At 46.2% G+C, this 26,595-nt stretch overlaps 1 protein-coding gene across 8 annotated transcripts in view; it reads right to left on the bottom strand.

The window, feature by feature from the left end:
* C12H1orf21 (chromosome 12 C1orf21 homolog) overlaps positions 1-26,595 on the bottom strand; it is a 610,172-nt gene that overhangs the window by 311,403 nt on the left and 272,174 nt on the right. For 4 of the 8 annotated variants that reach the window (XM_033916059.1, XM_033916056.1, XM_033916057.1 and 1 more), the window contains one exon: positions 9,788-9,945. In XM_033916059.1, coding sequence (XP_033771950.1) covers positions 9,788-9,881 — 94 coding nt within the window. In that variant the 5' untranslated portion in view covers positions 9,882-9,945. Of the gene's footprint in view, positions 1-9,787; positions 10,114-26,595 lie in introns of those variants that run through there. The other 4 variants (XM_033916055.1, XM_033916061.1, XM_033916062.1 and 1 more) reach the window with 1 other exon arrangement.

Here is a 26,595-nt window from a genome sequence, read left to right as displayed (position 1 = left end):
GTCTCTACCGCCAATGAGGTGGGATTGTGATGATGCAGGAGGCACCAAGAGGAAAACCGGGTCCACTTCTGATGGTAACATTGGAGCGTGGAGGGTTTCCTGGAGGCATCTAGAATGCGACGGACAGGCTGAGACAGGGTATCTGGAGAGGTCAGCCCGAGAGAAACCAAGCAGTCAGGTGGAGGGAAGACAGATTGGGGTGCAGTAGAGACTGATGCTGCTGTGTAAGCAGAGTAGGAAACACAGGAAGAGGAATGGGCTCCCTGGAGCTGAGCTGGAGCAGGAGGGAGAACCAGTGCTGTCGGGGCCACCGGGGGGCGATGAGAATCATGGTGGCCCTGTCCTTGCGGAGCTTGAACAAGGTCCGCGACATCAGAGGGAGTGGAGGAAAGGCATAGAGGAACCGATCCGTCCAGTCGAGTAGGAATGCATCTGGGGTCAGACGATGCGGAGAGAAGAGTCTGGAACAGAACTGGGGCAGCTGATGGTTGTGAGGAGCTGCAAATAGGTCCACTTGCGGGGTGCCCCAGCGAGCAAAGATGGAGTGGAGAGTAGGAGGGTCCAGGGTCCACTCGTGAGGTTGCAGGATGCGGCTGAGCTGGTCGGCCAGGGAGTTCTGTTCGCCCTGGATATAGACAGCCCTGAGGGACAGATTGTGGGCTATGGCCCAGGTCCAGATTCGGAGGGCCTCCTGACAAAGGGGACGAGATCCGGTGCCGCCTTGCTTGTTGATGTAGTACATGGCGACTTGGTTGTCCGTGCACAGGAGAAGAACCTGAGGGTAGAGGAGATGCTGGAAAGCCTTGAGAGCATAAAACATGGCTCTGAGCTCCAGGAAGTTGATGTGATGTTGACGCTCCTGAGGGGTCCAAAGTCCCTGGGTGCGGAGATCGCCCAAGTGGGCCCCCCATGCATAGGGGGAAGCATCCGTGGTTATGACCATGGAATGAGGAGGCGGATGGAAGAGAAGTCCCCTGGAGAGATTTGAGGAGTTCAACCACCATTGAAGAGATTGCTGAAGAGACGATGTCACAGAGATGGGATGAGAAAGAAGATTCGTGGTCTGTGACCATTGGTTGGCAAGGGTCCATTGAGGTATCCTGAGGTGGAGTCGTGCCAGAGGAGTCACATGGACTGTTGAGGCCATGTGGCCTAGAAGGACCATCATCTGGCGAGCAGGGATGGATGGATGAAGGAGCACCTGCCGGCAAAGGTGAAGTAGCGTCCGGTGCCGGTCGGCAGGAAGGAACGCCCTCATCTGATTGGTATCGAGAACTGCTCCGATGAACTGCAGGCGCTGCGTAGGAAGCAGATGTGACTTGGGATAATTGATCTCGAACCCCAAGAGATGGAGGAAAGAGATGGTTTGATGAGTGGCTTGCAGCACAAGCGGAGATGTAGGTGCTTTCACCAACCAATCGTCCAAGTATGGGAACACTTGTAGGTTGTGGGACCTGAGAAAAGCCGCTACCACAATCAGGCACTTGGTGAACACCCTGGGTGATGATGCGAGACCAAAGGGCAGCACCTTGTACTGATAGTGGTGATTTTGTATCTGGAATCGGAGGTAGCGACGCGAAGCCTGATGGATTGGGATGTGAGTGTAGGCCTCCTTGAGGTCCAGGGAACATAGCCAGTCGTGTTGAGATAGAAGAGGATAATGCGTGGCCAGGGAGAGCATTCTGAACTTTTCTTTGACCAAACACTTGTTGAGGTTCCTGAGGTCTAAGATGGGACGAAGATCTCCCGTTTTCTTGGGTACCAGGAAGTAGCGGGAGTAAAATCCCTGACCCCTTTGGTCTGGAGGAACTTCTTCGATGGCATTGAGGAGGAGGAGGGATTGAACCTCCCTGAGGAGGAGAGGAGTTTGGGAGGAGTGAGAAGCAGACTCTACGGGAGGATGATCTATGGGAAGAGTCTGGAACCTTAGTGAGTATCCGTGGCGGATGATGTTGAGAACCCACAGGTCTGATGTGATGGCCTCCCAGCGTTGGAGAAAGATGGTGAGGCGGCCTCCGATAGGTTGAGGAAGAGGCATCGAAGGGTGGAGACTGGCTATGCCCTGGAGAAAGGAGTCAAAAGGGCTGAGGAGGTTTAGTCTGAGGGAGAGGCTTGGTCGCCTGGTGAGACTGAGAGCGAGCCTGAGTGTGCTGTTGTTGGCGAGGACGGCGAGATTGCTGCTGAGGAGGATTCAGCGGCCTGGCAGAGAATCGACGTTGATAAGAGGACTGAGGCCTGTATGGTCGTGCCGGTGGAGTTTTCTTTTTGGGTTTAATGAGGGTGTCCCATCTGGTCTCATGAGCCGAAAGTTTTTGTGTTGTGGTATCAAGAGACTCCCCAAAAAGTTCATCACCAAGACAGGGCGCGTTGGCGAGACGGTCCTGGTGGTTTACATCAAGGTCAGACACCCTCAGCCAGGCTAGGCGTCGCATGGCCACAGCCAGTGCGGAGGCTCGTGAAGTAAGCTCGAAGGAGTCGTAAATCGAGCGCACCATAAACTTTCTGAGCTGAAGGAGGTTGGAAATCTGCTGTTGGAAGAGTGGGACCTTACGCTCAGGTATATATTTTTCTAGAGCAGAAAGTTGTTGGACCAGGTGTTTCATATAAAATGAAAAATGAAAGGTGTAATTGTTGGCTCTGTTAGCCAGCATGGCATTCTGGTACAGGCGCTTTCCAAATGTGTCCATTGTCTTTCCCTCTCTGCCAGGAGGGGTGGAGGCATAAACGCTGGAGCCTTGAGATTTTTTGAGAGTGGACTCTACAAGGAGGCTCTCATGGGGCAATTGGGGTTTGTCAAATCCCAGAATAGGGATGACCCGGTATAAGCTGTCCAGTTTTTTAGGGGCACCTGGAACAGTCAATGGAGTCTCCAAATTTTTATAAAATGTTTCCCGGAGGATATCATGTACAGGAAGTTTAAGAAACTCCTTGGGAGGTTGGTCGAAGTCCAAAGCTTCTAAAAAGGCCTGGGACTTCTTAGAGTCGGACTCAAGGGGGATGGAGAGAGCCGCTGACATCTCCCGAAGGAACTTCGTGAAGGAGGATTGCTCGGGCTTAGAAGTGGTTTCAGCCATGGAGGGTTCCTCATCTGTAGAAGAGGCATCCTCCTCGGTACCGAGTGGGGATTGTTCCCATAGGTCTGGGTCCCTGATAGCCGGTTCAGTATGGCGGGTTTTAGAAAGGGACTTGCCAGATCGCATGGATACGGTGCCGGGGGATGAAGACCGGCGTCGATCTCTGTCCCTGGAGGAATGGTGCCGATCCCGATCCCGAGACGACCGGCGTCGATCTGGGGCCTGGGAAGGGTCCTCTGCCGAGCAAGTCTGAAGTGCAGGCTGAGCAGATAAGACCGGCATGGATGTGTTCAACGGTACCGAGGGGGTGGATACCGGTGGAGCGGTGCGAAGCTCGGGCTGGACCGGTACCGGAAGGAGCGGTGCCAGTAAGGTTGGAAGGAGCTGTTGGAGTTGCTTCTGTAGCTGCTCCTGAAGCTTGTCCTGGAGGATGGCCGAGATTCGGTCCTCCAATGGGGGCACCGGTACCGCTTTAGATTTCTTCGGTACCATAGGTGCTGCTCGACGCTCCGGCGATGAGGAGGCCGATGATGAGGCACTCACCGTGATCGGAGCGGAGCGTTTACGGGAGCGGCGGGACGTCGGAAGAACCGGGGTCACCGCTGTAGCTGGAGGTCGCTCAAGGGAAGTGGAAGGCTTCTTAGCCGGCTTACCTGGCGCTATCGACCCCGAAGGAGGATCAGGCGGTGTCGATGTGGTCGGTGCCGATTTAGGCGGTGCCGTCGACGTCGGGGCCTGATCCATGGTAGAACCGGTACCGAAAAGAATATTTTGCTGTATTTGCCGGTTCTTAAGAGTGCGTTTCTTGAGAGTAGCACAGCGGGTGCAGGTGTCAGCCCGATGCTCTGGACCCAAACACTGAAGGCACCAGTTGTGTGGGTCAGTTAAAGAGATCGGGCGTGCACACCGCTGGCACTTCTTGAAGCCCGGTTGAGGGGGCATGAAGGGAAACACGGCCTCCGCGAAATCAAACCCGGAGGCTTGGATGATTACAACAGGCCCCGCCGGGGCCGGCTGCAAAAATAAGGAAAAAGACACGAAAAGAATTTTTTTTTTTTAGAAGAATGAAGTCGAAAGACAAAAATAGAACCAAAATTGGATCAAAAATCGCGAGCGGGAAGGCAAATTGAGAGTTTTCAACGGCCGTTGAAAAGCACATGCGTCTTCTTCGCTCCGCGGAAACGAAGAAACTGGAGACCACGCACTCCTCCGTCGGGCGGGAAGGCACCCGCGCATGCGCGGTGCGGCCAACTAGAACTTTCTAGTTAAAAAGGTCCGTACCGGGGCTCCGTCGGTGACGTCACCCATACGTTAAGAATATGCTGCCTGCTTGTCCTGGGATAAAGACTTCTTTCAGTCAAAGGGACCATTTTACTAAGCAGTGGTAAGCAGTACTGTATGCTTACTGCAAGTTACGGAAATATCAATACTGCGGGGCACACTCACGCATTCTGCCGTAGTTTGGGGACCAGCGTGCGCTTTCCCCACATGCTGTGTCTGTGGGTGGAGAGTAGGTGTGTTCTGCATTAATCAGCTAAATTGCCACATGCAATGAGCCCTTAATGACTAGAAAATGGGTGTTGGTAAGCGCTCACGTGCTAATGGGAAAATGAGTGTGTGGCCGTTAATGGGAATAATGGAAAATGGGGCAATTTTACTACCACACAAAAAGTGGCCTCAGCGCCCAGGAAAAACCCATGGTTGGGGATACTGCCAGACACGGTTTTTGCGCAGCTTAGTAAAAGGGCCCCTAAGTCATTTGCTTTTTATTCACGGAGTGGCTGGGTGGGGGAGGGCAGGGTGGTAGTAAGGGGATACTCAAGAGGGTTCAGAAAAGAGCGACGCGATTGATAAGAGGGATGGAAAACCTTTCATATGCTGAAAGATTAGAGAAACAGGGGCTCTTTTCCCTTGAAAAGCGGAGACTCAGAGGGGACATGATAGAGACTTACAAGATCATGAAGGGCATAGAGAAAGTGGAGAGGGACAGATTCTTCAAACTTTCAGAAACTACAAGAACGAGAGGGCATTCGGAAAAATTAAGAGGGGACAGATTCAGAACCAATGCTAGGAAGTTCTTCTTCACCCAAAGGGTAGTGGATGCCTGGAATGCGCTTCCAGAGGATGTGATAGGACAGGGTACGGTATCGGGGTTCAAGAAGGGATTGGATGAATTCCTGAAGAAGAAAGGGATAGAAGGGTATAGATAGAGATCATTATACAGGTCCTGGACCTGATGGGCTGCCACGTGAGCGGACTGCTGGGCAGGATGGACCCCTGATCTGATCCAGCAGAGGCACTGCTTATGTTCTTATGAAATGACATCTAGCTAAAGAAGCCCCCCCAAGATCACCTAGTCCTAAGCCCTATACAATGCTGCCGTCAACCGGGAAACAGCACAAGCCTGTGGGATCCTGGGGGAACTTCCTCACCTTCAAAATGTACTCTCTGGTACTAGCACAAACTCTCTTGCTTCTTCATTACCCTTAATTTAACTTAATTTAAGACCATATTGCATATATCCAGTTGAAAACACACTCACAAGCCCTTATTTTAGAAGCCCTAATCCTGATTTACACATGTAAATACCAGCATTTAAATGTGTATTTTGAATAGGGCTGCACATCGATTAATTGTGATTAATTGCAATTAAAATTTTTAATCGCATAAAGCGTCCTCCCCCTCACATTTCCTTCTATACTCGTACAGTGGTAAATATAGACAGCAGAAGTAAATTCTCAGAACCGATATGTTTTAATTACTAAAATGAAAATAAATCATATTTCTTGCCTTTGTTGCCTGGTGATTTTAAAGATGGAACAAAACGATTAGAAAAATATATGATTAATTTTCATTTTAGTAATTAAAACATGTCGGTTCTGAGAATTTACTTCTGTTTATATTTGCCACTGTACCAGTATAGAAGGAAATGTGAGGGAGGGGGGAAGCTCTATGCAATTAAAAATTTTAATTATGATTAATTGATGTGTAGCCCTAATCTTGAATAAACATTGAAAACCCAATTTTATACAGATGTGCAGGGTTTGGGTGGGACTAGGGAGGAGCTAAAAACTACACATGTACTTTCCATTTCAGGAGAATGCACTTCCGTGATTGCAGAGATAAACATTGGGATTTACAGCTGTTCCCAGGTAGTTAAGATTGTGAGCCCGCTGGGAGAGATTGGGAAAAATATTTAGTACCTGATTAGATTGTGAACCAATTGTGTCAACGGATCGAAGGCAGGCAACCAAACTTTTTGACTGACAAGGAACAGGGAAACCACCTTCGGGAGAAAGGACATCTGACCAGCAGAAAACCGCAGAATCTGAGATGCAGAGAAAGGAACTCGGCCCTAAAAAACCTGAAATGCTTTGTATCGGGACCGCTACAAGAAACACGTCCTGATGGAAAGATCTTTCAGAGAGATCTGATCCGGGGTTCGTAGGGAGGACTAGCCAGTGAAAGCTGAACCGAAGACAAATCCCACAAGGGACAAGGCTTCCTGAAAGGAGGCTGCAGCCTCCCCGCCTCCTGCATGAAGCGGACAACGTCCAGAGAGACACCAAAGAACCCCTGAGAGCAGTAGGACCCAAACATGAAAGTCTCGCACTAGACATGGAGCGATGGCACTGCCAACCTGCAGATCGATGGCTCTGTCAGTGGGCAGTATATGAAATGTATGTATTCTGTGTTGCAATGAAATGTAATGAAACTTGAAACTACGTACAGGTTTTTGTAAAAGTGGTCATTTTGGGCACTGTCCTCCCTGTATTTTTCCCCTCAAAAATAAAAGTGCCCAAAGATTATGGTCTCTATACTTAATTAGGAGCCTTAGTTCTGACCTGTAGGTTTCCAAAACAGCGGACATAGATGTCAGTGAAGCACTTACACATCTATGTTCTGAAACACCAAGCTGCATGGGTTCAGTGCTAACACTTATAAGCTGCCGATGTTTTGGACATTGACAAATGTAAAATGGTTGCTCCCATTGCAACATACGGTACATACATGGGGATTCCTGTGTTTATTTTACATAGTAACATAGTAGATGACGGCAGATATAGACCCACATGGTCCATCTAGTCTGCCCAACCTGATTCAATCTAAAAATTTGTTGGGGGGGGGGGTTTCCCTTCTTCTCCTTAGCTATTTCTGGGCAAGAATCTAAAGCTCTGCCCGGTACTGTTCTTAGGTTCCAACTACTGAAGTCTCCGTCAAATCTCACTCTAGTCCATCTACACCAGTGGTCTCAAACTTGCAGCCAAGGGGCCACATGAGGCCCGCCATGTACTATTTTGAGGCCCTCGGTATGTTTATCCTAATCACAAAAGTGAAATAAAACAGTTTCTTGATCATATGTCTCTTTAGCTATAAATTACATTATTATTATTAAGGAAAGATTTATAAATTATAAAGAGTTTTACCTCATGCAAAATTGTCATTTCTTTAATAAGACATTAACTATTTTTTTCTGAGGCCCTCCAATTACCTACAAGTCCAAAATGTGGCCCTGCAAAGGGTTTGAGTTTGAGACCACTGATCTACACCCTCCCAGGCATTGAAGCCTCCCCAGCCCATCCTCCCCCAAACGGCCATATACAGACACAGACCGTTTAAGGGTCTATGTTGGAATATCTCTGCTTGGATGTCTCAATTCTGATTTCCAAGTTTTATTGAGTGAAATGGTATGGTGTCCATGTTAGTCCACTTTCTAAGGTAGTATAAAACAAAAAACAAAGGAAATAAGGTGATACTTTTTTTATTGGACTAACTCAATGCATTTTATAATGAACTTTTGAAGGTAATCTTTCTTCTTCTGATCTGAAGAAGAGTTTTAGATTGTAAGCCGCCCAGAAGGACTGTCAATGGAGCGAGATAATAAGATTTTAATAAACTTGGAAACTTGAGTTACCTTAGAAATCTCATCATAAAATTCATTGAGTTAGCTCAATAAAAAAAGGTATCACCTTACTTCCTTTGTTTGTTTTTTTGTTTTATTTCTTTATACAACCAAGAGTTTTATTGCAAATAAGGCTGACAATGTGAACAAGAAAAATGCAATATAATTTAATCCAAAATAAAACATAGTATAAAATATGCATTTCTATGATACAAATAGTAATGCAATTAACAGTGTATGGTTCATAGGCCATTATTGAGATGGTTTGGCGATAAGCAGCATAAAATCTGTTTTACTACTTGGGATCTAGCTGGCCACTGTTGGAAACAGGATACTGGGCTTGATGGACCTTCAGTCTGTCCCAGTATGGTAATTATCATTTTCTTCTTTCCAATTACTAACAGATAATGGTTTTCCAGACCAGGAGTGACAAAAGGGTGCTATTAGAGAAGGATCTTTCCCAGGGCTTTTACCATGATATCACAATCTGCCCCTAGCAGAAGGATCACGTTTTGTTTCTTCTTCTGTCAAAAGAATCCAGACTGCAGATAAAACCTGCCCCAAATAGGGCAGGACACAGCATCCACAACTCAAGGGCTAGCTAGGAAGGGAAGGAGAGTGGGGGAACTACCCACATTATATCCACAGCCAAGACTGATTTTTCTTTCAGGTCACTAACCAGGAATCTTTTGGAACCTGCATTCATTTCCATGCTCTACAGGAGGAGGAAGGGAAGACAGAGGCTGCTGCCAGGCCTTATCTGGTACCTATCCCACTGCCCAAAGTTTATTTCAGCTTCAGTCACTCTGTACAGAGTACAATAGTATAGACTATTAAAAGTGCTGTTTATTGTATTAATTGTTTGTTAACTTGTTGCACTTTATGCTGGCTTTTAAAAATGAATAAAGACTTTTTTTTTTTTTTTTAAAGAACTTGATGGTGTTTGGTGCATGGAGTATTTTGAGCTAGATAGGATATTTTGCATGGAGTATAAAAGCTGGATGGAGTAGCAATAGATGGTGTCTATGTAAAGCAGGGATCATAGAGATCTGGATGGAATACTTTGCATGGAGTATTGAGATTTTGATGGTATACTGTGGAGTACTGAGAGCTAGATGAGGTGCTTTGCTAAACAGGATATTTTTCATTGATCATTAAGACTTGAATGAGGCATTCTGCACAAAGAATAGAGCTGAACAGGGCACTTTGCATGGAGTATTGAAAGCTGGATGGGGTAATTTGCATGGAGTACTGAGAACTGGATAGGGTATTCTGCAATGAGTATGAAGAGCCTGATGGAGTATTTTACAGGATGGAATTTTACATGTCAGGTTAATAACTAGATGGGGTATTTTGTATGCAGGATAAAGAGACTGATGGAGTATAAAAGCTTGATGTAGTATTTGGCATGGAATATTGAGATCTGAATAGGGTTCTTTACATGGAGTATACAGGAGCTGGATGGGGTATTTTGCAAGGAGCATAAAAAGCTTGATGATATATTTTCTATGAAGTACTGACAGCTGAATGGAGTATTCTGCATAGATTATTGAGATTAGACGAATTCTAAAGAGCTGGATGGAGATTTTTTGCAAAGAGTACTGAGAGCTGAATGGGCTATTTTGCATGGAGTGCATCTGATACACAGAGTATAAAATGAAAATCGCCTAGGGCAGAGAAATATAGACAGCTGGCTTCTGATCTGTATTCCGCACACGTCCCTGGATCCTGACTTTTGCCTTAGGGCGCCAGTGAGCCCCGATCGGCGCCTCTGTCCCCCCCGCCCCTCCCCCCCCCCTCAAGGACTCACCGCCGAAGGCGTCCCCGTTCTGGTAGCTCTTGCTCCGCTGCGCCTCCTCGTCGCTCGGTACCGTGGACACTTGCTTGGCCGAAGCGCAGCCCATCGCGTCAGGCGCTCAGCTCCCGACTGCAACACATCGCCGCCGCCACCGCTGCTTCGCCGTCCGCCTGCAGGGAGAGAGAGACGCACACGTAGCAATGTGCCCGCTGCTGAAGCCCATACCGGAGGAGGGAGGCTGCGGAGCGCCCGGGAGCGGGAGGCGGCACCGGGGGGAGGGAGCGCCCGGGCATGCACCACAGACACACGCACACACGGGAAATCGGCTCAGCTTTCACTCAAAGGGCGCGCGCACACGGGGAGGGGAGGGAGGGATGTGCCTGTATTTACAGAGAGACTTGCTAAGGCCCGAGGCGCAGCCAGGGGACAGTAGTCCACTGAGCTAAACTTTTTCGGTGCCCCCCTCCCTCCCTTACGATCTGGGATCTCTCCCTCCTCTCTCTCAACTTCCCTCCTCGTACTGGAGCAGGTGAGACATTGGCTCAGGGCACCAAACTCCCAGTTCAGCATCTATGGCTCTAGGAAGTTGAAGGTAGGCCGAACTGGAATTTTGGCACCCTTTATTACTGTTAAGAACATAAGAATTTGCCTCCGCTGGGTCAGACCAAAGGTCCATCGAACCCAGCGGTCCGCTCCCGCGGCGGCCCATTAGGTCCATGACCTGTAAGTGATCTTTTGTCTAACCCTTGGATTCCTACTTCCTTATATCCTGAAAACCCTCTTCTTCCCTCTTATCTTTGCCCTTTTTGCTCCTGTGTCCTCCTTTATCTGTAGCCCTCAATACTCTTATCTTTCAGGAATTTATCTAGTCCCTCTTTGAAACCCCTTAATGTAGTCTGTCCTATTAAGAACATAAGCATAAGCAATGCCTCTGCTGGGTCAGACCTGTGGTCCATCGTGCCCAGCAGCCCGCTCACCCTGTGCGGTAATCCTTTGTCTATACCCTTCTATCCCCTTCTCCAGCAGGAAATTGTCTAATCCTTTCTTAAACCCCAGTACTTTACTCTGCCCTATTACGTCCTCTGGAAGCGCATTCCAGGTGTCCATCACACGTTGGGTAAAGAAGAACTTCCTGGCATTTGTTTTGAATCTGTCCCTTTTCAACTTTTCCGAATGCCCTCTTGTTCTTATATTTTTTGAAAGTTTGAAGAATCTGTCCCTCTTTACTCTCTCTATGCCCTTCATGATCTTGTAGGTCTCTATCATATCCCCTCTGAGTCTCCTCTTCTCCAGGGAAAAGAGACCCAGTAGAAGAGGAGAATCAGAGGGGATATGATAGAGACCTACAAGATCATGAAGGGCATAGAGAGAGTAAAGAGGGACAGATTCTTCAAACTTTCAAAAAATATAAGAACAAGAGGGCATTCGGAAAAGTTGAAAGGGGACAGATTCAAAACAAATGCCAGGAAGTTTTTCTTTACTCAACGTGTGGTGGACACCTGGAATGCGCTTCCAGAGGACGTAATAGGGCAGAGTACAGTACTGGGGTTTAAGAAAGGATTGGACAATTTCCTGCTGGAGAAGGGGATAGAAGGGTATAGACAGAGGATTACTGCACAGGTCCTGGACCTGTTGGGCCGCCGTGTGAGCGGGCTGCTGGGTACGGTGGACCACAGGTCTGACCCAGCGGAGGCATTGCTTATGCTTATGTTCTTAATAGGACAGACTACATTAAGGGGTTTTAAAGAGGGACTATATAAATTCCTGAAAGATAAGGGGATGAGGGCTACAGATAAAGGAGGACACAGGAGCAAAAAGGGCAAAGATAAGAGGGAAGAAGAGGGTTTTCAGGATATAAGGAAGTAGGAATCCAAGGGTTAGACAAAAGATCACTTACAGGCCAGGCCAGAGTCTGACCTGATCCATAAGATGAGCAGGCCCTGGGTGTTCAACTCAAGTGAATGCTTACCAAGCACAATAAAGACATGTGGTCTCTTACAGCATCCATAAAACTACAGTACCTATGGCACCAGCTATCCCCAGCCTTACTTCTGAGTTCAGATTAGAAACCAAGCAAAACCAGTATTTTTGGTTCAACCAAAACTGAATCCATGGGCAGAATCCCCATCTCAGTTTTGGCCAGAACCAGAACTGAAAACATGGCTCCACCCCACCACCATTGTAAGACTGCTCCCCTCTCCACCCCTGAGAGAAAACCCAGCTTGACTACCAGTTGCACCTTTCCTTCCCATACCTTTCAAAGGCTCTAATGGTCTACTAGCTTCTTCAGAGCAAGATCATCTGTGTTACTCTTCCCCCAGTAGCTCCATATTCAAAAAGTTGACCACAATTTCCTACAGCTGCCATTTTGGAAATGGGAATAACCATAATCTGGATTAAGTCTCCTACTCATGACATTCTCCATCCCAAAATGGTGGCTGCGAAGCTGCCTTTGGGGGCAGGAGCAAGACAGGATGCTCTTGCCCAGAAGCCGCTACTAATCCGCCAGAGCCTTTATGTTTAAATGATTTTTATTATTCCAGCAGTAAGAAGCAAATACAAACAGTAGTACCATTCAGGAAATAAAATTTTCAACAATATGATCAGTTCCCCTCCCATCCCCCCCCTCCCCTCCCCTCCCCAAGAATCCATGGCCAGTCCAACAGCTGAGAGTGGAAATAAAATCTTAAAGATTCAAACGTCTACTGCGAGCAAGCGGTGTGAGGTCCTGCCAGAAGTGCTCCCACACCTGACAAAATTTGTGACTTGGGCCAAGAGTCAAGTCTCCCACCATGCATCTCTCCAGTGTTGCGTGCACTATCATTAGGGATCTCCATTGTGCATATGACGAGGGATCACGGGAGAGCCAGTTGGTGAGGATGGCTTTTTTTCCCATCAAAAGGGCTCTGGAGATAAATACTGACATTCCCCTGGGTTTGGGCGAGGCTATATTATAAAATCCAAATAGCGCCCTCAGTTGCGGAAGCCATCGCCATCCCCAAAGCGATGTGGTATATAGGCCCAGATGTCTCCAAAACTGTTGGATTGTGGGGCAGGCTCAAAACATGTGACTCAAAGATGCGTGAGCCTGATTGCATTTCGGGCAAGAATGTGACACAGTAATCCCCATCCGGGCTGCACGTTCCGGTGGAATGTAAAGTCTAAGAACAATTTGCAATTGCATTTCCCAGTGAGTATTATTGGGTGACACCTTTTGAATGTTCTTCAGGACCCGTTGTAACTGTTGAGCCGTCAACTGGCAATGCAAGTCCTCAGCCCACGCTGTCGCTAATATATCTAGATTCGTACTTGGTTGTCAATCCCGAATCCCCACAATATGAAATCGTAGAGGAATCCTCTGTTGTGCTGAACGGCTGAAGAGTTCTGAAAGCGCCTCCCTGCAGACTTCAGTAAGGGCAGCCACTGGGAGGGACTGAACATAGTGACGGATCTGGTAATAGGCGAAGAGATCATTAGCCTGTAGGTCAAAAGTCCGTTGCAGCTCAGCAAATGTGACCAGGCTTCCCTCCTCCAAAAACAGGTGCCACCAGAGCCTTTAAAAGATAGGACCAGTGAGGGGGAGGGCCAGCTGGGCTTTCTCTTGGGGGAAAAGGTTGATTTATGGCAAGCAGTCTTGCAGCTGTGATGGTGACAGTGGGGGCTGGAACCCAAACCCGAAATTCAGATTGGTTTTGGTACAAGATCCAAAACCAAAATTCAGCCGACTTCTAGTTCAAGTATTTCAGCAGCAGCAGGTTGATAAGAAAAGAAACAGGCATCTGCTGAACTGGAGTATTTCCAGCTTTTTAAAAATCTGTCATTTTTCCAGGGCTGACTCAACCTATGGACCAGGTGAGGCATTGGCCCAGGGTGCAGGAGATAGAAGGCGCCAAAATCCAAGTTCAGTGTACCTTTAAATGCCAAGGGAAATAGATGCTGGACTGTGATTTTGGTGCCCTTTATCACCAGTTGCTCATTTGTTCCAGCAGGAGGGGAAACAAGAGCAGGGGAGATACTGGATCACAAACTGGAGTGGGGGAGAGGGGGGTGCCAATGAAAAAGTTGGCTCAGGGCACCACAATCCCTCAAACCAGCCCTACATTCTCCTGAAAGCTGAAATATGGTTCCCTGACTTGCTAGGGTTAGAAGACCATCCCAGTCATAAAATATATTTTATTTTTGGATTCTGCCAGTTACTTGTGACTTGGGTTGGCTGCTTTTGGAAACATGATACTGGGCTTGATGGACCTGCAGTCTGTCCCAGTATGGCAGCTCTTATGTTCTAACTTCAGAGTGTATGTAGTGGGCTCTTAAGGGAGCCACTGCTTGGGGCTGTCATGTAAGAATGTTAGTGCAATAATTGGATTAGGTGGCCAAGAGATAAAATGAGAGGAGGGGAAGATGTATCAGGTGATCATTGACCAGAAATGGTTTTCAACAGTGACAATGTGGAAGAACTGAAAGAAATCTCAGTGAACCTGGAAGACATACTGAGCCAAATCGGCAAGTTAAAGAATGATGAGTCACTTGGACCAGATGGTATACATTAGAGAATGACACGGTAGCGGGTAGCCGTGGGTAACCCGCCGAAACGGTGGGGGGGGGGAGGGAATGTGCTCATTGCGGGCACAGGGTCAAGGCCATCCACTGCCCCATAGAGCGGTGAATGGCCTTGTCCCTGCAGTTAAGGGAGGGAAGGCATGCGGTAATCGATCAAGCGCGGCCCCCTCCCTCCCTCCCTATGGCCAAATCTATCTACCTCCCTCCCTCCCTCCCCTTACCTTCATGGTGCTTTCGTAAAAAAACTTACTGAAGCCGGCGAAGCCTGTCTGCAGTCACATGTATGTGTGCGGTTGCATCAGAGGAGAAGCTTCCGCCCACACACACGCGACTGCAGGCAGGCAGGCAGGCTTCGCCAGCTTCAGTAAGTATTTTACGAAAGTGCCATGAAGGTAAGGGGAAAGGAGGAAGATAGATTTGGCCATAGGTAGGTAGGGAGGGGGCCGCGTGACCATGTGCCTTCCTTCCCTTAAATTTCAATTCTTTACTAACGCACAGTGAAGGTAAGGGGGAGGGAGGAAGATTCTCGGGCCGCTGAAGGGCGGTGAGCTGGTGAGAGGGAAGGGTGGATACTGCGGGGACGGGACGGTGAAGGGGACAGCGGGGCAGGGCAGTGAAGGGGACGACGGGGACAGGGCGGTGAAGGGGATGGTGGTCCGGTGATGGGGCAGTGACAGGGGACAGATTTTTCCCCCGTGTCATTCTCTAGTATACATCCCAGGATACTGAAAGAACTCAAACATGAAATTGCTGATCTGCTGTTAGTGATACTGCTAAAATTGTCTATAGTACCTGAAGATTCGAGGGTAGTCAATGTTACATTGATTTTTAAAAAGGGTTCCAGGGGTGATCCAGGAAATGACAGAGCGGTAAGCAGTGTCAGGCAAAATAGTGGAAACTATTATAAAAATAAAATCATGGAACTCATAGACAAACATGATTTAATGGGGCAGAGTCAGCATGGGGTCAGCCAAGGGAGGTCTTGCCTCACCAATTTGCTTCATTCCTTTGAAGGTGTGAATAAACATGTGGATAAAGCTTTTGACAAAGGTTCTCATGAGAGACTCCTGAGAAAATAAAAAATCATGGGAGAGGAGGCAATGTTTAGGTGTGGATTAGGAATTGGTTACTAGACAGAAAACAGAGGGTAGGGTTACATAATCATTTATCTCAATGGAGGAGGGCAAATAATGGAGTGCTGCAGGGATCTGTACTGGGACCAGTGATATTTAACATATTTTAAATTATCTGGATATTGGAGTGACAAGTGAGGTAATTAAATTTGCAGATGACACAAAACTATTCAAAGTTGTCAAAACACGAGGACTGTAAAAACTTGGAGGAAGACCTTACGAATTTAGAAGACTGGCAGATGAAATTGAATAAAGTGATGCACATCGGGAAGAATAATCCAAATCATAGTTATCTTATGCTAGGGTCTACCTTAGGAGTCATCATCCCAAAAAAAGATTATGCTGTCATTGTAGATACTACACTGAGATCTTCTGCCCAGGGTGGGGCTGTGGCAAAAAAGCAAACAATGCAAGGAATTACTAGGAAAAGGAGGGTAAATAAGACTAAGAATATTATAATGGCTCTATCACTCCATGGTGCAACCTCACCTTCAGTACCGCGCACAAGTTCTGGTTGCTGTATCTCAAAAAAGATATAGCAGAATTAGAAAAAGTTCAAAGAGCAACCAAAATGATAAAGGGGATGGAAGTCTTCTTATATGAGAAAAGACTAAAGAAGTTGGGGGCTCTTCTGCTTGGAAAAGAGATGGTTGAGGGGGGATATGATTGAAGTCTACAAAGTCGTGAGTGGTGGTGTAGAATGGGTAAGAGTTTATTGATTATTCATGCTTTCAAAAAAAAGCACAAAAACCAGAAGACACTCAATGAAATTACATGAAAATACTTTTAGAATATATAGGAAGAAATATTCTTTTCACTCAAAGACTAGTTAAGCTCTGGAACTCATTGCTAGAGGATGTGAAAGCAGTTAGCGTAGCTAGGTTTAAGAAAAGTTTGAGTTTGGACAAGTTCCTGGAGGAAAAGTCCATAGTCTGCTATTGAGACAGACATTGGAGAAGCCACTACCTCCCTGGAATTAGTAGCATGGCATATTGCTACTATTTAGGTTTCTGCCAAGTACTTGTGACCTGAATTGGCCACTTGGAAATAGGAAACTTAGCTAGATGGACCACAGGTCTGACCCAGTTCTTATGAGCAAAGATTCAGAGCACTATAACTCAACAGAACCCAGTTCCAATTGAACTGGAAGTCCTCTGCTCTACACCACCTTGGGTGAAGCTTCATAAAGACTGTTAATAAATATTAATCAATAAATAAATATTAAATAAATAAAAGGAGGAAGAGGAACGACCAGGCCAAAAATGCAACCAAGTTATAGTTTCCATCCCCAAATTACGTACTTACACTGAGCAAATGTTCTAGTGCTACACAAATTGTGTGTGTTCTCCCATAGGTTCTCAGTTCCTTCAACCCACTCATATTTTCATGCAAAAAACAGATATAATTCTATGTGCACAAATTCTTGGGATGCAGAATGCATTTTATTTATATTCAAATGTTCAGATTTTGACCCTATTTTCCTCTTCCAATCTGCCCAACAATTTCATCATAGGCAGCTTAGCTAGTTCAAGGACATGAGGAAGATTTCCTCCAAAGCTGACATCTTGAGTGGCTTCTTCTTGGCAGGAGAGAGTCCTGGCTGCCAGATATCTGGCTCTCATTCCAGCTCTATTTGCAATTGGCCAAGGCTCAAAGCCCCTGAAAGGGGAGAAGGAGGGCAGAAAAATAAAATACAAGTGTGAGTCAGTGATGGATAAAAAAGACCAAGAAGACTGCAACTCTCTTTCTGCCTTCCTGTATAAGAAGGGATAGCAGAGAAACAGAATAAAACTTATGTTGGCTTTTACAAAGCTGTGGTGGAGGTTTCTACTGTGGGCTGGCGAGGTAAACGCTCCGATGCTCTTAGAATTCCTAGGAACACTGGAGCATTTACCTCACTGGCCCATGGTAGAAACCTCTACCATGGCTTTGCAAAAGGAGAGATCATAGAGGAGGAGAGTAGAGGGAAGAAGGAGGCGGGGTCAGGATGAAGGCAGTAGGGCACACATTCATAGGTGCTAAAATGTCTAGTTACAGTTCTGAGTGAATGCACCTCCTGAGTCATGATTTGAGACAAGATGCACAGCATCTTTCTATTTCAGCTTTGAGGAAAATACATTTGGAAGAAACTAAAAAAAAGTCATTTTGATTGTGGGTCTTCTAATGTGGAACCAACTCCCTCTGAAAGAGACATCTACCGGTAAGTCTAGGAAAATGTGAAGGATACTTATTTGTGAAAGCATGTAATCAGGGCCTGAGGGATCAATTGCTGTGTGTAAGGTGTATAAAGGAGTTTATGATATGTTCTGTTTGTTATGTACTGATGTTTTTAATCTTGTTATGTGATTGTGTTTTATGAGTATGTATGTTCAGTATGTGATCTGCTTAGACTCTAGGCAGAATATAAATTAATAAACCATAACCCACGTGCATGTTATGTTCATAGCTAATTATAAAATAGATTTTATACTGTGCATCCTTTTTTCTGGTGAAGAGAGGCACTGTACAATCAGAGATTGCTCTCAAAAGGTCACCTTTAAACCAAACAGAAGATAAACGAGGGTGCTAAAAAGTTCTCAGTCCAACCAAGACGAGAATGACGTGGATATGGTTCAATCAATGATCCGAAACAATATCAAAGCACAGAAATTTGTTTCTGCAAATTGGCACTTAATGAAATAAGATAACACTCTTTTCAGCTACAGCGGCAAAATAACGCTCAGCATTTAGGAAGTTGGTTAGGTGAGCTAAGAACTTTTTAGCCCTCCTCCTGTCTACAGGCCAGGCCACCTCCAGGCACAAATTTCAAATAAACTTAAGAGGGCGAGAGTGAAGCACTCCTCCTAGAGACCAATGGCCAGCTGAGCACCTTATAGATTCATGTCCTCTTCCCAGGTACCAGGGACCTGAATTGGCTACTGTGAGAACGGGCTTCTGGGATTGATGAACCATTGGTCTGACCCAGTAAGGCTATTCTTATGGTCTTAACACTATACTATTTAACAGTGGAGTCCCTCTCTACCATCCCAAGACAAGGAAAGACAGGGGATCTATGTGCACTGGATTTACTGGACTTATTTTTACACAGCCTGTTAAAGGAATCTCACCAAAAGATCCTACACGTCATCGTTTTTGAGAAGCATAACCCATGCAGATCTCTCTCTATCTTTGGGCCAGATAACAAAATTCTCCAACTGCCACATCTCAAAGCCCATGCAGTATTTTGTTTTCATACCTAAATGAGTTGCTGGTTAGAGCATTGTCTCTCCTGACCCCAGTAGGATGAAGTCTGTGCAAAATTCTTAGAGCTAATGTGCTTCTGGGGATCTGGATTCCTTCACTTTACTAGTGAGAGCACAGTGTAAGTGTCAGCTGGATATTAGGGTTATCATTTTACTAATTATGAATTTGCTTCCAAACAATTTTTCTTTGAATTGGATATGCATTTATGTTCTGTATCAATTTGCAGGTTGTATTTATGAGACTGAATGTTCATTTATTGTCAGCAGCTCCAAGTGGTCCTTTATGGCTAAAAGGAAAGGATATATATATGACTATATCAAATGAAGGGATGCAGGAAAAAGCTCGAAGGATGGGCATTGTTGCCACTCGTTGCTAGACAGGAGGAGATAGAAACCTCTTCGAAACAGCCTGTGCTGCTGGGCGGATATTCAGAGGAAAACCAAAAAGTGTGGAAACCAATAATGTTCCTGCATGCTGCAAGAATCCTGCTGAATGATAGATTCATGGAGCAGCACCTATCCTTCTCCACATTTAGCTAGCAACGCTACCCTATTACATCTTCTCTTATTGGACCCCTGAGGAATGTGTTTCACTGAAACACGGTCCGTTTTGGGTCCGTGAAACACAAATGTGGATAGAGGGGTTTTTTAAAAACTTTTTTTCTGAAGAAATGTTTTTTGAACATTGTTGGTTTTCACACTTTTTGTTTTCGTTTGGTTTGCCATTTTCTCTGTGGAAACTTGGGTCATTTCTTTTGTTTTCGGATATTCAGAGGACCTGGAGAATGAACATACTAATGTTAACCTAACTTAGGAATCCCATCCAGTGTTCAGCCTGTGCCCACTCTTTGTATTGCCAAATTACTTTAGGAAAATTAAGGCTTTTGCATTATGGGGGTTATTAATGATCTGCAATAATGATGGCAGATACTTCACTGTATTACAGTATATTCAAGTCTCTCCAAAAGGAAATTATTTACAAGTGCTGTAATTATACAGCAGGGGTCCTCAAAGTCCCTCCTTGAGGGCTGCAATCCAGTCGGGTTTTCAGGATTTCCCCAATGAACATGCATGGGATCTATGTGCAAGCACTGCTTTCAATGCATATTCATTGGGGAAATCCTGAAAACCCAACTGGATTGCAGCCCTCAAGGAGGGACTTTGAGATCCCTGTTATACAGCATGTCCTTTTTTAACTTCCCAATAGCAGGTAAGACAAGTAGATAATAAAAGGATTTCAAGATATTTGTGCTCTAAAACAGGGATTCTTCTGCATTCACAAACTGCTGTTCTGTTCATAGAAGGACTGATTCCATATATTGTACCTAAAAAAAATGTAGAGAAGGCACCTTTTATAGAATTGTGCCAACCAAGTTAAGCACCTGCCAGTTCCAATTAACATTAATTATGAGGTTTTAAGTGCCAATTATTAGTGCAGATAAACCTATTAATCAATTAAGTTTGGCATCAACATCAGCTAGGCGCAGAGATGTAGGTGCCTAACTTTAGGCAGACTGTAGATTTTGCCCCAGTGTCCACACGCTATGATGCCACCTTCTGGTAGTATCTAAAAACTGTAACATATTTGTATCCTAGGTCCTGACTGGTTGGATCTGCAACAGGTAGTACCGGTAATATATTATGGGTGCCCTTATCTCACTGTGGGGGCCAATGCCAATTTGCCAATTCGAATCAATTTGCTTCATTTAATCAATTCATTTTCTATTAAAAAAAAAAAAAATCAGACTCACTGATTCAGGGAGTCCTGACATACCTCCAGGTCTCTTAAAGCAGCAGCAGCAGCAGCAGCAGCAAAGGTGGTGTCCAGCCAGCAGAGGCAACGCTTTGAACAGGCTGCTCCTGGCCTGCCCCGCTCTGCCAGGGCCTACCTTCTGCCACATCACTGATGACGCGGTAGAGAGAAGCCCTGGCAGGACAGGCTGCGAGCAGCCTATTCACCACGCTGCCGCTTTCTCTGCCAGCTGGCCATCGCCACTGCTACTGCTACTTTAGAAGACCCAAAAAAGGGGGGGGGGACTCATTCGGGAGATGCTGCAAAGGGGAATAGTAAGGAGGAAAGATGCTGCACATGTGGGGAGAGAGAGGAAGAATTGTTTGACATGGGGTGGAGTTGAGGGAGAGATACAACAGAGGTAGAACAGGGTGAGGGGGTAGAAATCCTGCATATGGCGGAGGGGAGGGAGACATACATAGAGAAGAGAGAGGAAGAAATGTTGGACATAGGGTGGAGGGCAGGGAGAGATGATGCATGGGGAGAGAGAAAGAAATGTTGCACATGAAAATGGAGGGGAGGAAGGGAGAGATGCTGCATGGAGGGGAATAGAGAAGTTTGATCCAGGGCACAAGGCAGGCTGAGAGAGAGAGAGATGGTAGACAGAAATGTTGGATGTGGCAGTGGAAGGGAAGGTACAGAGATGGACGTTGGATGGTGAGCATGGAGAAAGAAGAAAACGTCAAATGGACAAGACTCTGGCAAGCAAGTTAATAGAAGACAAACAGAAACCAGAGCCTAGGACCAACATGATTTGAATAATAAAATGACCAGATAACAAAAGGTAGGAAAATAATTTTATTTTCTATTTTGTGATTACCATCTCTCTCTCAATGATTCCCCTTGCTGCAAAGGGAGTGGGGAAAGTTAAGAGAGTGATCCAGGGTGCATCTCTACCACTCCCTTTACTGCTACATCCAATATATCTTCCTCTCTCCCCCCTTCCCCCTGGACCCTGTGCAGCATCTTTTGTCCCTGCCCACCAGCTCCATGACCAACATTTCTCCTTCTATCACCCCTCTCCAGTACCATGCTACATCTTTCCCTTCATTCCCTTCACCACAATGTCCAATATTCCTCCCTCTTGCATTTCTTTCCATCTGTCCCACCCTTTCCTCTCCACCACATCTAATATTTCTCCCTCCCTCCTCTCTACCACCACGTCTGTCCCCCCAGCCAGTGCAGCATCTGTTTCCCTCCCTTTACACCTTTCCAGCCCTTGCAGTATCTGTCCTCCCCAGCCCATGCAGCATCAATTTCCCCTCCCCCCCCGCCCTAGCCCCAGTCCATGCAGCATCTGTTTCCTTCCTTTCCTTTCTTTCCAGCCCGTGCAGCATCTGTTCTCCCCCCCCAGCCCATGCAGCATCTCTATTTGTTGCTCTTCAAAAAAGGATCGAGGGGAGAACCGGACAACTATAGACCTGTGAGTCTTACGTCAGTTCCTGGGAAGATGGTTGAAGCACTAATCAAGGACTGCATAGTACAACACCTGGAAAATAACGACCTGATGAGAGCCAGTCAACACGGCTTCAGGAAGGGGAAGTCATGTTTGATGAATTTACTTCAATTTTTAGAGAAGGTGAACAAACAAATCGATAGCGGAGACCCGGTGGATATAATATACTTGGACTTCCAGAAAGCATTTGACAAGGTTCCGCACGCAAGGCTTCTGAGGAAACTACAAAGCCATGGAATAGAAGGGGACATACTAAGATGGATAGGCAAATGGCTGGAGAACAGATTGCAGAGGGTCAGTGTAAATGGGAAGTTCTTGGACTGGGAGAAGGTGACAAGCGGTGTGCCCCAGGGCTCGGTTCTCGGGCCCATCTTATTCAATATCTTCATAAATGACCTGGAAGAGGGAACAACAAGCAATATTATCAAGTTTGCAGATGACACAAAACTAGGTTGGGCAGTTGGGACATAAAAGGACAGCGAAGAACTGCAGAAGGATTTGAACCAGCTGGAGAAATGGGCGGAAATGTGGCAGATGAAGTTTAATATAGAAAAATGCAAAGTAATGCACCTGGGCAGGAAAAACAAGGAGCATGAATATAAAATGTTAGGGGTAACTTTGGGCAAGAGCGAACAAGAAAGAGACCTGGGGGTACTGATAGACAGGACCCTGAAGCCATCGGCTCAATGCGCAGCGGCGGCAAAGAAAGCAAACAGGATGTTGGGCATGATAAAGAAGGGGATCACGAGCAGATCAGCAGACGTCATAATGCCGCTTTACAGAGCAATGGTCAGACCACACTTGGAATACTGTATCCAACACTGGTCTCCCTATCTAAAGAAGGATATAACCCTACTGGAGAGGGTACAGAGGAGGGCCACGAAACTAGTAAAAGGTATGGAGAATCTGAGCTACAAGGAACGACTCGGAAAACTGGGTTTGTTCACTCTCGAAAGGAGAAGACTGCGAGGGGATATGATAGAGACTTTTAAAATACTAAAAGGATTCGACATAATAGAGCAAGAAACATCGTTATTCACATTATCAAATGTGACACGGACATGAGGTCATGGACTGAAACTGAGGGGCATCAGGCCCAGGACAAATGTCAGGAAGTTCTGTTTCACACAGCGCGTGGTGGATGCTTGGAATGCTCTCCTGGAGGAGGTTGTGACGGAGACCACCATTCTGGGATTCAAAGGTAAATTGGATGCACACCTTCTTGCAAATCACATTGAGGGATACGGGTTAACAAGGTCTTCATCAGGGAACACCTAGCTTAGCCTCCGCGTGTGCGGGTCGCCGGTCTAGATGGACCTAAGGTCTGATCCGGTGAAGGCATTTCTTATGTTCTTATGCTACTGGTACTGACCCGGAAGGCTTCCCTTTGAAGTAAAATATAAAAGAGTAGCCCTCCCTCTGATGCATTTTATGTTAGAGGGAAGCCTTCCGGGTCAGTTGCCAGCAGCGTATAGGAAGAACCGCTGCCAGTGACCTCTTGAAGTGCTGGAGAGGAGATAGGAGAGCTCAGAAGGACTCAGAAGGCACAGGCAGGTAGGCTTCCGTGGGAGCCCCAGGAAACTCCTTCCATCTCCTCGAGGGGATCCATAGGAGTCTGGAGGGGATCCCTGCAGGATCTACGTAGGCTTCATAGGATTCGTAACAGCCCCATTCCCATGCAACTCTTTACTCCCTAAGGGGAGCTAAGACAATGCAAGGCTGCATCCCATGACTCTTGAATTTCAGTTCAGGTTACTAAGTGGACTACCCTCCTTCATGAGGGGGGTGTAGTCTTAAAGGATGCACAGGACCACAGAATAGATGTAGTCCTCAAACATCAGTTTAAAGCCTTAGCCTTGGAATTTAAGGTGGCCTCATCAGCCTCTTTTGTGGCGCGTGCTTGTCATACCAGAGTCTGTCATACTGCAAGCATGGATGTTGAGGTGTCCCCACAACTAGTCCAGTATGACATTATCTGAGTCTTGAGCAAAGTCTTAGCTTATTTCATCTCCATCCATAAAATGCTTTGGATCAGACAAGGGGAGATTTGGCTTCTAAAGCCACCTTAAGAAAACCTCCTTTAGGGTGCAGATGCTTTTTGAAAAAGGTTTGGATGCTGATCAAAAACAAAAAAAATCCAACAGCAGAAAACAATATACAAGTTAACCATCGTCTGTACAGACAGTTTGTATTTTCTTCCATATAATCCTAATAAATTTTATTGAACTAAAAACAAAAAAAATCCAACAAATCTGCAGTAAAAGGTGAACACCAAAAACATGAAAGAAACTGCAGAATGGAATGTACAAGGTGCAGAAATCTTTATTTAAAAAGGGTACGAAATTGTGATCCTTAAAAAAATGGCTCTCATATACATGGAATACGGACTCAACACAGTCTGTGTTTCAGAGAAACACTCCTTCTTCAGGGGTCCAGGATGACCAATGTATCTTATGTAGAGAGTGAATATGGAAAAGAACGTTGTGTTGAAATCATCAAAATTTTTGTATCGGAAGCAAGAAATTCTCCTTCTGAGCAGACGCACAGGCTGAGTACAGTTGATTGGCAATTCCAGACAATCGACCTCGGAATTCTCGAGGGTCTACTCAGAATAATTTTTGTGGCTCCAGGCACTTTCGTCAGTACTTTGAAGAATTATCTGCCCAGAGAGTAGTGCATAGTTCCAAAGGTGGGGTAACTCTAGAAGTACTCAGTCCTCTGGGCCACACTCTATCACAGCCTCCAAGAAGTCTCAATGATCCCAGGACTATAGCCAAACTCCCACAGATAGGAAGAAAGCTAATGGAGTTCTTGGAGGAATGGCCATGTATCAGCTTGGACCACTGGGTGCTGGATATAATCCAAGACAAAATAACAACTTCAATTCAGCTACCCCTTGGCAGATCATTTCGTGGATTCATCAATTGGACGATTAGAAAAAGCGGTCAGAATCTGAGCAACAGTGGACAGGCTGCTAGCCATTTGTGCCATAGAACTCATTCTGCCTGCAGAATTGGGCTTGGGCAGATACTCTATATACTTCATAGTACCCAAAAAAGACTCAGAAGAATGAAGACTGATCCTGGACCTGAAATTAGCCAATGCAGCCTTGAAAGTGCCACACTTCCACTTGGAGACTGTTCGGTCAGTCATTGCAGCGGTTGCTCCAAGGGAGTTTCTGGCATCCTTGGTTTGATGGAAGCCTACTTCCATATTCAGATTTATCCAACTCACAGGAAATTCTTGAGATTCCATGTGCTGGGGACACAGTTCCAGTTCTCCACCCTTCCATTTGGGCTTGCTATGGTGCAGTGCATTTTCACCAAGGTAATAGTGGTGGTGGCAACCCATCTCTTAAAGAAGGAAATTCAAGTGCATTCCTACTTGGCTGATCAGGGCCCCATCCAAATTGGAAGGAGAGAAGCTGTTGCAGGACCTGGGTTGGATCATCAACTTCCACAAGAGTCACTTAGAGCTGGTCCAATAATTGGAGTATTGGGAATATGCTTCAACACAGTGGAGGGCTGAGTCTTTCTTTCCAAGCCACGCAGACAGAAGCTTGTGAAACAGATCAGACTTCTTGATGATGCCAGCACCTATGGCATGGCACCATCTCCAGATCATAAGGTTCCATGACAGTGACCATAGAAGCAGTCCCTTAGGCAGAGCTCATATGCAGCCCCTCCAGCACGCTCAGTTGTCCCGCTGGTCCAAACAGATGGATTCGCTTCAGAAGCCACTGGAATAGATGGTAGAGGCTCGGTGGAGCTTACATTGGTGCCTGAGACCGGAGTATCTGGCAAGAGGCATGCCACTCCAAATCTCCTCTTGCGTGATTTTGATGACCAATGCAGTCTTTAAGGCCGAGGATGATATTGTTGAAGTGGTCCATAAACTGTCTCTGGAGAAACACCTGGAAGGTAAAGTGGTCAGGGTGTTCTCAGATAATGCCACAGTGGTGGCTTATGTCAATTGACAGGGAGACACCAGAAGTACTCCGCTGAGCCTGGAGGTCAATCTGCTGTTCAGCTGGGCAGAGATCCATCTGCAAGCCATATAAGTGGCGCATGCAGCAGGGGCAGACAATGTGCAAGCTGATTATCTCATCAGGAAGATCTTTGACATAACAACATAAGCATTGCCTCTGCTGAGTCAGACCATAGGTCCATTGTGCCCAGCAGTCTGCTCCCGCAGCGGCCCCCCAGGTCAATGAGCTGTAAGTGATCTTTTATTGAGACATTTTATCCTGTATAGTACCCCTCTAATTATACCCTCCAATTCCCTTTTCCTTCAGGAACTCGTCCAATCCCTTTTTGAAATTGAAAATCGTACTCTGCTCTACCACCTCCTCTGGAAGCGCATTCCAGGTATCCACCACCCTCTGAGTGAAGAAGAACTTCCTAGCATTTGTTCTGAATCTGTCTCCCTTCAATTTTTTTTGAGTGCCCTCTTGTTCTTGTTGCCCCCCACCAGTCTGAAGAATCTGTCCCTCTCTACTTTCTCTATACCCTTCATGATCTTGTAAGTTTCTATCATGTCCCCTCTAAGTCTCCGCTTTTCCAGAGAAAAGAGCCACAGCTTCTCAAGCCTTTCAGCATGTGAAAGATTTTCCTTGCCCTTTATCATTCTTGTTGCTC

This window comes from Geotrypetes seraphini, chromosome 12, assembly GCF_902459505.1.
Source record: "Geotrypetes seraphini chromosome 12, aGeoSer1.1, whole genome shotgun sequence".
Taxonomy (NCBI): Eukaryota; Metazoa; Chordata; class Amphibia; order Gymnophiona; family Dermophiidae; genus Geotrypetes; species Geotrypetes seraphini.
This window is presented reverse-complemented; position numbering and strand designations above follow the sequence as displayed.